The sequence below is a fragment of the Oncorhynchus tshawytscha genome, linkage group LG04 (assembly GCF_018296145.1).
Source record: "Oncorhynchus tshawytscha isolate Ot180627B linkage group LG04, Otsh_v2.0, whole genome shotgun sequence".
Classification (NCBI taxonomy): domain Eukaryota; kingdom Metazoa; phylum Chordata; class Actinopteri; order Salmoniformes; family Salmonidae; genus Oncorhynchus; species Oncorhynchus tshawytscha.
Window position 1 is genome coordinate 20716914 of NC_056432.1, and position 16073 is coordinate 20732986.

A 16073-nucleotide genomic window follows, 5' to 3' on the forward strand; every position below is an offset into this window, starting at 1 on the left:
ATTTGTCCATGGCATGTTACTATCAACATGGCAAAAATGACACCAAATATCGAGGATTGGCACCAAATATGATGACAGGAGGATAAACAACAGGCTAGCAGGATATTCTTGTTATTCATGAAAGATGTCATTAGTCAAGGTAACTGAGGATGATCTTTGATGTACATGCATTGACAGCCAGTCAGTGATTTGGAAACTCATGAAAAATTAGGAGAACCTTTGTAGCAGCGTAGCGTCAAATGTTTTATGTCAGTTTGTTTTGACAAATTGAGTATACTACTGTGTAACTGCCCAACATATTACCTATTGAAACCTGCCTAAAGTACCACTGTCCCCTTCCGTGTTGAAGCAGAGCCTGCTCCATCTGGCTTTGATCTGTTGTCTCCCTCCTCTTCTTCAAAGAGAGTACTCAGAAACTGAAAAGAAACCCAAGTTTAAAAGCCAACCAATTTCAGATCAAATACTTACAGTACCAGTCAAAAGTTTGGACACTTACACCTACTAGTTGTTCTTTATTTTTACTATTTTCTACATTGAAAAGTCATTGTGAAGACATCAAAACTATAAAATAACACATGGAATCCTGTAGTAACCAAAAAACTGTTGAACAAATCAAAATATATTTTAGATTCTTCAAAGTAGCCACCCTTTGGCTTGATGACAGCTTTGCACACTTGGCATTCTCTCAACCAGCTACACCTGTAATCCTTTTCCAACCGTATTGAAGGAGTTCCCACATATGGGGCGGCAGGGTAGCCTAGTGGTTAGAGTGTTGGACTAGTAACCGAAAGGTTGCATGTTCGAATCCCCAAGCTGACAAGGTACAAATCTGTCGTTCTGCCCCTGAACAGGCAGTTAACCCACTGTTCCTAGGCTGTCATTGAAAATAAGGATTTGTTCTTAACTGACTTGCCTAGTAAAATAAAGGTAAAAAAATAAATAATATGCTGAGCACTTGTTGGCTGCTTTTCCTTCACTCGGCGGTCCAACTCATCCCAAACCATCTCAAGTCGGGTGATTGTGGAGGCCATCTGGGATCATCTGTTGCAGCACTCCCATCACTCTCCTCCTTGGTCAAATAGCCCTTACACAGCCTGGAGGTGTGTTGGGTCATTGTCCTGTTGAAAAACAAATGATAGTCCCACTAAGCGCAAACCAGATGGGATGGCGTATCGCTGCAGAATGCTGTGGTAGCCATGCTGGTTAAGTGTGCCTTGAATTCTAAATCAGTGTCACCAGTAAAGCACCATCACACCTTCTCCATGCTTCACGGTGGGAACCACACATGCAGACAATACGTTCACCTACTCTGTCTCACAAAGACATGGTAGTTGGTACCAAAAATCTCAAATTTGGACTCATCAGACCAAAGGACAGATTTCCACAGGTCTAATGTCCATTGCTCGTGTTTCTTGGCCCAAGCAAGTCTCTTCTTATTGGTGTCCTTTTAGTAGTGGTTTCTTTGCAGCAATTCAACCATGAAGGCCTGATTCACGCAGTCTCCTTTGAACAGTTGATGTTGAGATGTGTCTGTTACTTGAACTCTGAAGCATATATTTGAGCTGCAATCTGAAATGCAGTTAACTCTAATGAACTTATCCTCTCCAGGAGAGGTAACTCTGGGTCTTCCTTTCCTGTGGCGGTCCTCATGAGAGCCAGTTTCATCATAGTGCTTTAATGTTTTTACGACTGAAACTTTCAAAGTTCTTGAAATGTTCCGGATTGAATGACCTTCATGTCTTAAAGTAATGATGGACTGTCATTTCTCTTTGCTTATTTGAGCTGTTCTTGCCATAATATGGACTTGGGTATTTTACCAAATAGGAGTATCTTCTGTATACCACCCCTACCTTGTCACAACACTGATTGGCTCAAATGCATTAAGGAAATAAATTCCACAAATTATCTTTTTAACAAGGAACACCTGTTAATTGAATGCATTCCAGGCGACTACCTCATGAAGCTGGTTGAGAGAATTCCAAGAGTGTAAAGCTGTCATCAAGGCAAAGGGTGGCTACTTTGAAGAATCTCAAATGTTGATGTCTTCACTATTATTCTACAATGTAGAAAATAATAAAAATAAAGAAAAACCCTGCAATGAATAGGTGTGTCCAAACCTTTGACTGGTTTTGTATATATTAACTGACATTGAAATTCAAACACCTGTGCTGTGAAGCATGACCTGTGTAAAAATGTGAAGCAATGTTGTCTTACCCTAGGCACCCTCAGCCCTTTGCTGATGATGAACTGCTTGAACGCTTGAGTCCCATGCATCTGTTTCAGTTCATCATCCTATTGAGAAGACAAATTATATCAGACAATTTTACCTGAACCGTCAATGGGGATTGATATTCTGATTAATAGTCAAAGACAGTTATCTCGTTTTTACCTACAAAGAACAAGGACAAGCGTAATAGTTATACCAAAGACCCACCATTTCACTTGGTTGTGCAGGAAACTCAAAGTCCTCAGGGATGACATTGGGGTCTCTTAATGGTTCATCAGCATCTCTTTTCTTCCATGTTTTAGTATCCAGGTACCATGCTCCATATTTGGGCCTTTTAGTTCCTGGTTTGCTCTGTTGAACATGTGCATTTTATATTTTTTCCATAGGCAGGATGTGGACTTAGTTGTGGGTAATGCTGTTTAGAAAGTGAAGAACTGTACAAGCAATTGATACATTTTCATCCATCTGTGTTGTGAGGTCTGTGGGCCTCAAGCTGAGACACTCAATACCTTGTATGGTTCTGAGTCCTTTAAGGGGTCTTCACAGGTGTGGGCTCTGCGCAGATCCTCCACAGAGTTACGTAGGTCCTCTGGCACGTTCTTAGGCTCAACCACCTGGATAGGGAAGGTCAGGGATGGCTTCTTCTCATACCCACTGACAAACAGGCCCAGTAGGGTGGATTCAGTCAGGTTGTTCTTCTCTCCTCCCTGCGAGAGTCAACCATTCATTTACCAGGGAGGTTAAATGTTAAGATCATTCTAAATGATCTGTTCCTGCTTCTACAAGGTCATTTAGAATATGATGATTCATCATTCTGATCTTTACTTGACCTTTAATTGGGGTGTGTGTTCCTCACCTTGGCCGGTTTCTGTTAGCTGTGCTTACCAATGAGGCGACCCAGTCACAGAAAAGCTTAGTGACTTTCTTGATGTCCTCGTCTTGAGATGGGGAGCGCAGTCGTTTGACGTTTACTATCTGGTCTTCCTTGGCACTGCTCTGCTTTCTTTGCAGCCCTTTGTAAGGGTTCTTTGCACATAAATCGTCCGTCCTTCAGCCAAATAATAAAGGGTTAACAACAGTAGTTATACCACTAGATGAACAGTTTATATCCTAGTAATGAAGAGTTTGCCCCAAAACAGACTTCTCCAGAAATCTACTTACATTATTGCACTGACAGGTGGTCCCTCTCTCACTTCCTCCTCTGACTCCGATTCCCGCATGATCGTTTCCCATGGCTCAGTGCAGTTGTCTACCTGCTCCTCTTTTTCTGGTGAAGTCACTGCAGAAGCTCTGTTCACACACATATCTGGGTCCAGGACACATATCACCTGATCAAACAACTACGGGATGAAAGACAATCAGTAGGACATATTGTGTTACAAGTAAGCAAAACAAAGTCCTACTGTAAGAACAGCGTAAGAGTTGATTACTGTAATTCAGAATTGTATGTGCATGGGCCATCTGATGTATACTTTAGGGACTGGTTTACCACACACAGATTAAACCTTACCCCAGACTGAAGCCTTTACAATGAAGGATCTCCATTCAACATCCTTATCGAATTTTAGTCCAGGACTAGGCTTATTCGGTGTCTGGGAAACCAGCCCTTTATGCCTTACTGCAAAAAGGATTGAGAGGTAACTTTTATCTGCAATGTGATTACATCGCTGATTAGTCTTATCTACCTGCCACTCACCTCTGGGGGCATGCCATGCTCTAAATGTGGGTACAGAGCCAGAGGATGCTGTTTGAGTTTGTGCTCCACTGTAGCTACATGCTCCCGGTGTACCTGCTGCTGAGGGTTCTTCTTAGAGAAGCAAGCCTGCTCTTTCGAGAAGCGCTTCCATTGTGTTTTATCAGAGAGAGATGTAGGACTTGGCATCCCAAAAATGGAAGGGGACATGCCCCTCTGGGCCTGAGAGAGAACCGCTGTCCCAGCACTAGGATACCCATCTCTGAAGTCATCAAGTCCCACATTTAGAAAACGCCAACGACGGCCATCCAAAGCACCTGAGAGATGATGTTTGTTCTTTGCATCTTTCAGGCATTTGGTCATCAACTTTTCCTTGTACCTGTGGGTCAAAGCTAAATTAAATCCTTCTACTTTCACATTGCCCTCATTAACATTTGGAAGCTCCAGTCCAGAGAGACTGGATGGAAGGTTATGTGTCAATGTTATGTATACTGAACAAAAATATAAACGCAACATGTAAAGTGTTCATCCCAGGTTTCATGAGCTGAAATAAAGGATCCCAGAAATGTTCCATATGCACAAAAAGCTTATTTCTCCCAGGTTTTGTGCACAAATTTGTTTACATCCCTGTTAATGAGCATTTCTCCTTTGTCAAAATAATCCATCCACCTGACAAGTGTGGCATATATAGAAGCTGATTTAAACAGTATGCTCATTACACAGGTGCACCTTGTGCTGGGAACAAAACAAAGGTCACTCTAAAATATGCAGTACGTCCTACCGGCTTCACAACCGCAGGCCACGTGTAACCACGCCAGCCCAGTACCTCCACATCCGGCTTCCACCCGGACAGCTGATGAAACTGGGTTTGCACAACTGAATAATATCTGCCCAAATGATCAGAAACCGTCTCAGGGAAGCTCATCTGCATGCTCATAGTCCTCACCAGGGTCTTGACCTGACTGCAATTTGGTGTCGTAACCAACTTCAGTGGGCAAATGCTCACCCTCGATGGCTACTCGCACTCTGGAGAAGTGTGCTATTCACGGATGAATCCCGGTTTCAACTGTACCGGGCAGATGGCGTCGTGTGGGTGAGCGGTTTTCTGATGTGAAGGGAGTGCCCCATGGTCTCGGTGGGGTTATGGTATGGGCAGGCATAAGTTAAGGACAACGAACACAATTGCATTTTGTCGATGGCAATTTGAATGCACAGAGATACCGTGACGAGATCCTGAGGCCCATTGTCGTGCCATTCATCCGCAGCCATCACCTCATGTTTCAGCATGATAATGCATGACCCCATATCGCAAGGATCTGTACACAATTCCTGGAAGCTGAAAATGTTCCAGTTTTTCCATGGCCTGCATACCTTCTAGACATGTCACCCATTGAGCATGTTTGGGATGCTCTGGCTCGCCGTGTATTACAGCGTGTTCCAGTTTCCACCAATATCCAGCAACTTCACACAGCCGTTGAAGAGGAATGGGACAACATTCCACAGGCCACAATCAACAGACTGATCAACTCTATGCAAAGGAGATGTGTCGAGCTGCATGAGGCAAATGGTGGTCACACCAGATACTGACTGATTTTCTGATCCATGCCCCTACCTTTTTTAAGGTACACTACATGACCAAAAGTATATGGACACCTGCTCGTCAAACATCTCATTCCAAAATAATGGGCATTAATATGGAGTTGGTCCCCTCTGTGCTGCTATAACAGCCTCCACTGTTTTGGGAAGGCTTTTCACTAGATGTTGGAACATTGTTGCAGGGACTTGCTTCCATTCAGCCACTAGAGCATTAGTGAGGTCGGGCACTGATGTTGTGGGATTAGGCCTGGCTTGCAGTCTGCATTACAATTAATTCCAAAGGTGTTCGATGGGGTTGATGTCAGGACTCTGTGCCGGCCAGTCAAGTTCTTCCAAACCGATTTCGACAAACCATTTCTGTATGGGCCTCATTTGTGCATGGGGGCATTGTCATGCTAAAACAGGAAAGGGCCTTCCCCAAACTGTTGCCGCAAAGTTGGAAGCACAGAATCGTCTAGAATGTCATTCTATGCTATGCATTGGGGCAGGTAGCGTTCTCCTGGCATCCGCCAAACCCAGATTCATCCATCGGACTGCCAGATGAAGCGTGATTCATCACTCCACAGAACGCGATTCCAATGATGGCAAGCTTTCCACCACTCCAGCCAACCCTTAGTATTGCGCATGATCTTAGGCTTGTGTGGGGCTGCTCTGCCATGGAAACCCATTTCATGAAGCTCCAGATGAACAATTATTGTGCTGACGTTGCCTCCAGAGGCAGACGATTTTTACCCACTACGCACTTCAGCACTCTGCAGTCTCATTCTGTGAGCTTGTGTGGCCTACCACTTCGCAGCTGAGCCATTATTGCTCTGAGACATTTCTACTTCACAATAACATCACTTACAGTTGACCGGGGCTGCTATAGCAGGGCAGAAATTTGACCAACTGATTTATTTGTTTGAAAGGTGGCATCCTATGACGATGCCTTATTGAAAGTCACTGAGCTCTTCAGTAAGACCTTTCTACTGCCTATGTTTGTCTATGGAGATTGCATGGCGGTGTGCTTGATTTTATACACCTGTCAGCAACGACTGTGGCTGAAATAGTCAAATCCACGAATTTGAAGGGGTATCCACATACTTCGTATATAGTGCCTTCGGAAAGTATTCAGAACCCTTGACTTTTTCAACATTTTGTTAGGTTAGAGCCTTATTTTAAAATGTATTAAATTGTTTATTTTCCTCATCAATCTACACACAATACCCCATAATGACAAAGCAAAAACAGGCTTTTAGACATTTTTGCTACTTTATAAAAAAATAAAAAAACTGAAATATCACATTTACATAAGTATTCAGACCCTTTACTCAGTACTTTGTTGAAGAACCTTTGGCAGCGATTACAGCCTCGAGTCTTCTTGGGTATGACGCTACAAGCTTGGCACACCTGTATTTGGGGAGTTTCTCCCATGCTTCTCTGCAGATCCTCGCAAGCTCTGTCAGGTTGGATGGGGAGTGTCGTCGCACAGCAATTTTCAGGTCTATCCAGAGATGTTCGATCAAGTTCAAGTCCGGCCTCTGGCTGGGCCTCTCAAGGACATTCAGAGACTTGTCCCGAAGCCACTCCTGCATTGTGTGCTTCGGTGTCGTTGTCCTGTTGGAAGGTGAACGCTCTGGAGCAGGTTTTCATCAAAGATCTTTCTGTACTTTGCTCAGTTCATCTTTGCCTCAATCCTCACTAGTTTCCCAGTCCCTGCCCCCGAATAACATCCCCACAGCATGATGCTTCCACCACCATGCTTCACTGTAGGGATGGTGCCAGGTTTCCTCCAGACGTGACACTTGGCATTCAGGCCGAAGAGTTCAATGTTGGTTTCATCAGACCAGAGAATCTTGTTTCTCATGGTCTGAGAGTCTTTAGGTGCCTTTTGGAAAACTCCAAGCGGGCTGTCATGTGCCTTTTACTGAGGAGTGGCTTCCGTCTGGCCACTCTACCATAAAGGCCTGATTGGTTGAGTGCTGCAGAGATGGTTGTCACTCTGGAAGGTTCTCCCATCTCCACAGAGGAGCTCTGGAGTTCTGTCAGAGTGACCATCAGATTCTTGGTCAGGGCCCTTCTCCCCCAATTGCTTAGTTTGGCCGGGCAGCCAGCTGTTGGAAGTCTTGGTGGTTCTAAACTTCTTCCGTTTAAGAATGATGGAGGACACTGTGTTCTTGGGGACCTTCAATGCTGCAGAAATGTTTTGGTACCCTTCCCCAGATCTGTGCCTCGACAAGTTGTGTAAAGTACTTAAGTAAAAATACTTTAAAATATTACTTAAGTGTTCTTTGGGGGTACTGTATCTTTACGTTACTTTACTATTTATATTTTTGCCAACTTTTACTTAATAACATTCCTAAAGAAAGTAACATACTTTTTGCTCTATACATTTTCCCTGACACCCAAAAGTTCTCGTTACATTTTGACAAGAAAATTATCCAATTCACACACTTATCAAGGGAACATCCCTGGTCATCCCTACTGCCTCTGATCTGGCGTACTCACTAAACACAAATGCTTTGTTTGTAAATGAATGCCTAGGTGTTGTAGTGTTCCCTTGGCTATCTGTAAATAAATGTTTAAAAAAATATTGTGCCATCTGGTTTGCATAATGTAAGGAATTTGAAACAATTAATACTTTTACTTTTGATACTTAATTATATTTAAAACCAAATACTTTTACATTTTTACTCAAGTAGTATTTTACTGGATGACTTTCACTTTTACTTGAGTTGTTTTCTATTAAGGTATCTTTACTTTTACTCAAGTATGACAAATGGGTACTTTTTCCACCACTGACCTCGACACAATCCTATCTTGGGAAACTCTACGGACAATTCCTTTTACCTCATGGCTTGTTTTTTGCTGACATGCCCTGTCAACTGTGGGACCTTATAAAGACAGGTGTGTGCCTTTCCAAATCATGTCCAATCAATTGAGTTTACCACAGGTGGACTCCAATCAAGTTGTAGAAACATCTCAAGGATGATCAATGGATACAGGATGCACCTGAGCTCAATTTCGAGGCTCATAGCAAAGGGTCTGAATAGTTATACAAATAAGGTATTTCTGTTTTTTGCTTTGTCACTATGGGGTATTATGTGTAGATGTAATCCATTTTAGAATAAGGCTGTAATGTACCAACATGTGGAAAAGGTCAATGGGTCTGAATACTTTCCGAAGGCACTGTATATAATGTATATGTGACCAACAGATGCATATCTGTATTCCCATTCATGTGAAATCCATAGATTAGGGCCTAATGAATTTATTTAAATCGATTGATTTCCTTATATGAACTGCAACTCAGTACAATCATGAAATTGTTGCATGTTGCCTTTTATATTTTTGTTCAGTGTACATATAATTATGTTGTCAACCACATACAGTTATGACTATATTGTTACAAAAGAGGCTACCCAATGTTGTCTTTAGTGTGATGTGACATCCACATTACCAATGGTAGGCAGGAAGCGTCGTTCTAGTCTCCGGTGGTCCAATTTGAAACATTTTATCAGTCATTATGTGTCCTTGTTTTCTCATCAATTTCTACGTAATAAAAGGCAAACGAGTGTCGCCCCCGGGGCACGTCAAAAAGCTATCGACCCTTTCGTAATTCCGGTATTACTTAAAGCGATCTGGCTAGCTCCCTGCTCCTAATACAAAGTTTGTTAGATGGTTACTATGGTAACATTGTTTCGCGATAAATTGTAGTTCTTATGGGATGTCACACAATATAAATGTAGTTTGCGTTCCAGAGGGCCTTTGCTGTAATTACGATTATGAACTTACTTGACAGTCACAAATCAACACGTCAAAAAAATAATAAGAGCAAAATCATCTTAATGCAGTTTTTACTGAAGACAATATAGCCTTGCTATGATTTTGACCACTAGATGGTGGTATGTGATCAGAGGGAACTGATGAGTTCCTCTTCTTTTGGGTGATCCTAAAAATTGTTAACGTTACTGCTAGATTTTTAAAAAGAAATACTTTGACAAATCTGAAAACTATAGCTGAAAGTACAGAGCAGAGCCCTTTTGGTGTCGGGTTGGTTGCTCTTGTTTTTTGCTGGCCGTCATGCATTAGTAAACTAGTTATTGTGTAATTTAAATCAATATTTCTCTAATTCAACATGTATTGGGATTATTGTATGTTTACATAATTTGAATGTAGAATGCATGTGTATGTTGACCATGTGCCCCTCTACATGCGGTTCTGGTTAGGGCTCATGAATTAGATAATATGTCCATAGGCCATAGGCCCTCATGTCTTGTTTAAACAAACCAGTGAAAAAACAGAGTGAAAATGAGAGAGTTGCTAGTGTTCCCCTGTTTATGCATTGTCAAACTCAAGTTATAGCAACAAATGAATTAAAACCTGCTACTTTTTATTACTACCACTACTAATAAGGATAAATCAGAAATAAATACCTCTTCAAGTTGTAGAAGTGGTTATTATGACAACCGATGATCACGTCATAGTCATACATTATCCCACAGTAAGTTAAGTAAAACTGATTTCCAGCCTGTGGATGTGTAGACAGAGAAAAGAGTGCTAACAGAAATAATTGTAATGTACGGCTCCTTTGAGGTCTTCAGGTCTGTACAGCACTTTGAGATATCAGCTAATGTACGAAGGGCTATATAAATAAATTTGATCTGATTTGATTCAGAGCTTGCATTCCTTCTTGCCCTATGTATTACTTGTGCTGTCACAGGACTGAGGTCAGTCAACGCTGTTGAACAACAGCACAGCCTCTTAAATGACTAATCATTATCCTCGTCATCATCATCATCCAATTCCATCAACATTGCACCATTTGTTAGGCCAGGGAAATTCCACTTCACGGATTTGTGGACTGTAGAAGTCACAGCTTTTAGCTAGTGCCTCTGACAGCTTTCACCCACATGCCTCTGCTTGACTAGGCACCATATTGTGACCTGCTTGGCTGGGGGACCAGCTGACCGCTGCTTTGACCTCTTCGGCACACTGTGAAACAGCCTGGGCCTGTTGGAGCTGGACACAGAAAGGCCATGACTAGGGTTGAAAAGGTACCAATAATATACCAAATTTACCGGAATCTTCAGTAATTTTGGTAATTAACAGAATATCTATGGCAATCTATCGTAAGTTTGGTAGTTTATATATTTTTTTATATCAGTATCCATATTGTCTGAGTTTCTAGTAGATAGACCATATGGATCAACAGAGAATATCCTAATTAATGACAAAAGCATCTAATCAACAATGTTATTATTTATTAATTATCTCTGCAACTCCAACTATTGAAGTTTTTCACAACTGCCACTAGTTTGCTCTTTCCATGACAGACTGACCAGGTGAAAGCTATGATCCCTTATTGATGTCACTTGTTAAATCCACTTCAATCAGTGTGGATGAAGGGGAGAAGACATGTTAAAGAAGGATTTTAATCCTTGAGAAAATTGAGACATGGATTGGGAATGTGTGCCATTGAGTGGGCTAAACAAAATATTTAAGTGCCTTTGAAGGGGATATGGTAGTATTTGCAAGGCACACCGGTTTGTGCCAAGAACTGCAGTGCTGCTGTGTTTTTCACACTCAACAGTTTCCTGTGTGTATCAAGAATGGTCCACCTCCCAAAGTATATCGAGCCAACTTGACACAACTGTGGGAAGCATTGGAGTCAACATGGGCCTGCATCCATGTGGAGTCCATGCCCGACGAATTGAGGCTGTTCTGAGGGCAAAAGGGGGGTGCACCTCAACATTGGGAAGGTATTTTTTATGTTTTGTACACTTGGTGTATATTTTACATGATAAGGCCAGAGATTATTACAGACACCTATGATAATCTGAACTACCCAAAATGGCCACTAGATGTCTTGTGATAGATTACATACAATTCTTGAAAGATACCAACATTCTGGTAGTTTACTGGTAAACTTAGAAAGTTTTGAGTAACATACCCTCCCTTTGCAACCTTAGACATTACATTGTTTTAGCCAGACCACCAGAACATATTGGAACTTCTTTGGAAAATGTATCCTCTTGGCTCCAGGACCATCTCACAGGGAATTGTTGTCCCTTTGACAGGTTAAGCCTACTTTCCTTGTCTAGTTTTGACATGTTTAGGTTACTGTACCATTTTCCATCATACTTGTTACTGTCTTCTGGTTTATGGTTCAGAACACTTGATAAGAAACAGATCATACCAATACATTACTATGTAAAGTATCTGAAAGAATTTGGAAACATTTACTAAAAGGTTTGTAAACCGCCACTGTAAGGTTTGAATGATTTGAAGAGGTGCAAAAGAAGTTCTGCCTCTGTTCTAATATCAAGCAATTCAGGTTGGGAAACAATTCCATCACTTTTGCCATGGATTTTAATTGACTGAAATATGACACCCTTGACAGTTGTGATCACTTGGCCAATGCTCTCAAATGGTTGTGTTGGCCCTGGTCCAACTCTCCTTGGAGCCGTACCCTTTGGCATATTCATAGGGGAGTAAATATTAGGATTCGAAAAGGATCTCAGGATTATTTGTCCGGCATACTCCCAGAACACAAACACTATTGATATGTACAAACTTTAAGACATTGTGATGCATCACAAACTTGGACTTCAAATTCTGATTGTCAAGCCGGATGTTGTCAGTGTAATTTACCATTAGTATTCCTTGCGTGATGGAAACTTTCTAACTAATTTAGGTGGATGTGTGTGGAACTATTATTATTCTATTGCTAATCATATTTTGTAATCATAAATATATTCCATTGTATATTTTGTTCCACATGATGTTGTGTTGACAATAATGTGCACATTTCCAAAAATGTACAAACAGCTATGGAACCAAAGCAACAGGACACATATTTTTCTCAGGGGGGTGTTTACCTGTCATTGACAGCACACATACAATTGGGGGAAACCAGCTTAATATACAGGAAATGTTTTTGTTTACAATAATCAGAGGCTGGTTTTGCTGCACTGTAGTTTTCAGTAGCCAGGGTGTTTCTGCCCAGTTTTAGCAACCTTTTACATCCAAACATATGTTGAGGTATTATCTGTAGAAAACAATCAACCATAGATGATGTTCTCACGGGGTGAGGAATCTGCATAGAAAGTAAAAATGGTGGGGAACTGTCAAGCTTTTCCTCAGATTGTGTTCCATAAAATAAATGGGTAAAGGTGTGAAATATGTATCTTTCATGTATTGTTTTTTCAAACCGCTGCAATTTGTGCATTTCTGTTTCTGTTCACTTTTAGAATTATGCACAGAAGTGTTTTAAAAAGGTGGGAAACTGTCAAGCTTTTCCTAAAATTGTGTGCCATAAGATAAATGTGTAAAACGTTGACAGTACCAGTCAAAAGTTTGGACACACCTACTCATTCCATGGTTTTTCTTTATTTTACTATTTTCTACATTGAGGTGACTACCTCATGAAGCTGGTTGATAGAATGCCAAGAGTGTGCAAAGCTGTCATCAAGGCAAAGGGTGGCTACTTTGAATAATCTAAAATCTCAAATATATTTTGATTTGTTTAACACTTTTTTGGTTACTACATAATTCCAAATGTGTTGTTTTATAGTTTTGATGTCTTCACATCTACAATGTAGAAAATAGTAAAAATAAAGAAAAACCCTTGAATGAGTAGGTGTGTCCAAACTTTTGACTGGTACTGTATGTCTTGTTTAAATTTAAATCATCTGCAATTATTGGATTTCCACTTCTGCTTCCACTTCAAAAATTAGCATTGCATCCTCTTAGTCTTGTAGCAAAGTTTTCCTCTCAATATTGAGAACAGCAGGACCACATCTAGGTTACCACTGGAATTTGAATGACCAGTGAAAAACTAAGCTTATAATGTTTCTATTATAAGAAATATTTTAGGATCTGCTATAACAGAGACATTGCTCTGTTTTCTGTCATGAGATGGCTTTGCCCTTCTTCCTTACACTAATCACTGCTCCATCCTTGAAACAACTAGGTACAAAACTTCCCACTCAATGGTGGGAACTGGACCACACCCAGGTGGCCATTGGCATTTGAATGGCCAGTGCAAAGCTTTATAGTTAAGTATATAACTTCAATACCATGAAAAAATGTGTGATAGGCTCTTTTACCTTGACCAATGAATGAATTAAACAATGCATCAAAGACATTGTCTTTAATTGTTTTAACATAATAGATTTAGTTACAACTTTTTTGCAATCGATTTCTACTTATGGCACTCAACAATTTCCACTCCTTAACACTTATTGTCCTTTCTTTTCACCCTGGCACCACACGTTCTCTCTTAACACCACGATATCTCCAAGGAGAGCTTGGAATGGAATAACACAAATATAAATTCAGTATAGTGTACCCTCCCATGGTACTTAATGGCTCTGGCTGCATCAATCACGTCTCCTGAAAAGGTCTAGCACTCCTCACAAGTCTCCACTCCCACAGCCATGCCTGTATTTCAGTCTCTGGTCTACAAAGACTGTCTGGTGCCTGAAAGTGGCGTGACAAACAGGCAGTACCAGGGTGCACTGCGATTAGCCTCCATGAACTTTTCCCTTATGTTAAGCTCTGTTTGCTGAAAGTATTAATATTATTCCAATTGTGTTGATTTAAGGAGGGCATTTTGGAAGGCATTCATAAATTGTTTGGTGAATTGGATGTCCAACAAGGAATTCTCTCCTCTTGTCTAAGAGTTAGATGATGAGAAATATCTAAGAGTTAGATGACGAGACATGTTAAATGTTTTGTAAGTTGGGCTTGACTGGGCCTGAAGTGCACATAGATTTTTGCATGATTCAGAATGTGCTGCAAGCCAGGGAGTGATGCAAAGTGACCATAGTAATGTTAATGTTGTTGTTTTCTTCTGCTTTACATTGACAGTTCATTTACTATTCAAATACATGGGGTTTTATTAAGTAGTTACTAGGCTTTAGGTCAATGAATGATCTAGTAAAGGATGTTATCGCCGACCTATTAGATCAGTTTACATCTACTGTAAAGAACTGTAATAGATGAGCGATTCTAGGAACATAATCTAGGAAGTTATTTAGAGATGGGTTGAATCCTCTCTAAACTCACTCAAAATGAAAGTTCTACTATCTTAGGTCAGACAAGCAGCAACTCAAATCAAATCAATCAAATCATATTTTATTTGTCACATACACATGGTTAGCAGATGTTAATGCGAGTGTAGCGAAATGCTTGTGCTTCTAGTTCTGACAATGCAGTAATAACCAACAAGTGATCTAACTAACAATTCCAAAACTACTGTCTTATACACAGTGTAAGGGGATAAAGAATATGTACATGAAGATATATGAATGGGTGATGGTACAGAGCAGCATAGGCAAGATACAGTAGATGGTATCGAGTACAGCATATACATATGAGATGAGTATGTAAACAAAGTGGCATAGTTAAAGTGGCTAGTGATACATGTATTACATAAGGATGCAGTAGATGATATAGAGTACAGTATATACGTATGCATATGAGATGAATAATGTAGGGTATGTAACATTATATTAGGTAGCATTGTTTAAAGTGGCTAGTGATATATTTTACATCATTTCCCATCAATTCCCATTATTAAAGTGGCTGGAGTTGAGTCAGTGTCAGTGTGTTGGCAGCAGCCACTCAATGTTAGTGGTGGCTGTTTAACAGTCTGATGGCCTTGAGATAGAAGCTGTTTTTCAGTCTCTCGGTCCCAGCTTTGCCCCCGGTGATGCGTTGTGCAGACCTCACTACCCTCTGGAGAGCCTTACGGTTGTGGGCGGAGCAGTTGCCGTACCAGGCGGTGATGCAGCCCGCCAGGATGCTCTCGATTGTGCATCTGTAGAAGTTTGTGAGTGCTTTTGGTGACAAGCCGAAATTCTTCAGCCTCCTGAGGTTGAAGAGGCGCTGCTGCGCCTTCTTCACGATGCTGTCTGTGTGAGTGGACCAATTCAGTTTGTCTGTGATGTGTATGCCGAGGAACTTAAAACTTGCTACCCTCTCCACTACTGTTCCATCGATGTGGATAGGGGGGTGTTCCCTCTGCTGTTTCCTGAAGTCCACAATCATCTCCTTAGTTTTGTTGACGTTGAGTGTGAGGTTATTTTCCTGACACCACACTCCGAGGGCCCTCACCTCCTCCCTGTAGGCCGTCTCGTCGTTGTTGCTAATCAAGTCTACCACTGTTGTGTCGTCCGCAAACTTGATGATTGAGTTGGAGGCGTGCGTGGCCACGCAGTCGTGGGTGAACAGGGAGTACAGGAGAGGGCTCAGAACGCACCCTTGTGGGGCCCCAGTGTTGAGGATCAGCGGGGTGGAGATGTTGTTGCCTACCCTCACCACCTGGGGGCGGCCCGTCAAGAAGTCCAGTACCCAGTTGCACAGGGCGGGGTCGAGACCCAGGGTCTCGAGCTTGATGACGAGCTTGGAGGGTACTATGGTGTTGAATGCCGAGCTGTAGTCGATGAACAGCATTCTCACATAGGTATTCCTCTTGTCCAGATGGGTTAGGGCAGTGTGCAGTGTGGTTGAGATTGCATCGTCTGTGGACCTATTTGGGCGGTAAGCAAATTGGAGTGGGTCTAGGGTGTC

The 16073-nt window shown here is 41.5% G+C and overlaps 1 protein-coding gene across 2 annotated transcripts; it reads right to left on the reverse strand.

Moving 5' to 3' along the window:
- Positions 1-35: 35 nt before the first annotated feature.
- zgc:158260 (uncharacterized protein LOC571389 homolog) lies at positions 36-10212 on the reverse strand. Of its 2 annotated transcripts, none has more exons than XM_024400088.2 (8): positions 9932-10212; positions 3924-4299; positions 3389-3567; positions 3113-3275; positions 2737-2934; positions 2435-2578; positions 2215-2292; positions 36-416 (listed from the first exon to the last, which is right to left on the reverse strand). In XM_024400088.2, exons 1-8 carry the CDS (start codon positions 9988-9990, stop codon positions 318-320), a joined length of 1296 nt encoding a protein of 431 aa, XP_024255856.1. In that variant the 5' UTR covers positions 9991-10212; the 3' UTR covers positions 36-317. The 2 variants fall into 2 exon arrangements, with proteins under 2 accessions (XP_024255856.1, XP_024255854.1); XM_024400086.2 differs by lacking the exon at positions 9932-10212 and adding an exon at positions 8956-9347.
- Positions 10213-16073: the final 5861 nt, after the last annotated feature.

Coding starts and splice junctions, on each gene's coding strand:
- zgc:158260 (XM_024400086.2), bottom strand. CDS start 9,041: ATGAGAAAACAAGGACACATAATGACTGATAAAATGTTTCAAATTGGA. Junction 3,276..3,388: donor CCACCTGTCAGTGCAATAAT/GTAAGTAGATTT, acceptor ATTTGGCTGAAG/GACGGACGATTTATGTGCAA. Junction 2,935..3,112: donor GTGACTGGGTCGCCTCATTG/GTAAGCACAGCT, acceptor TGACTCTCGCAG/GGAGGAGAGAAGAACAACCT.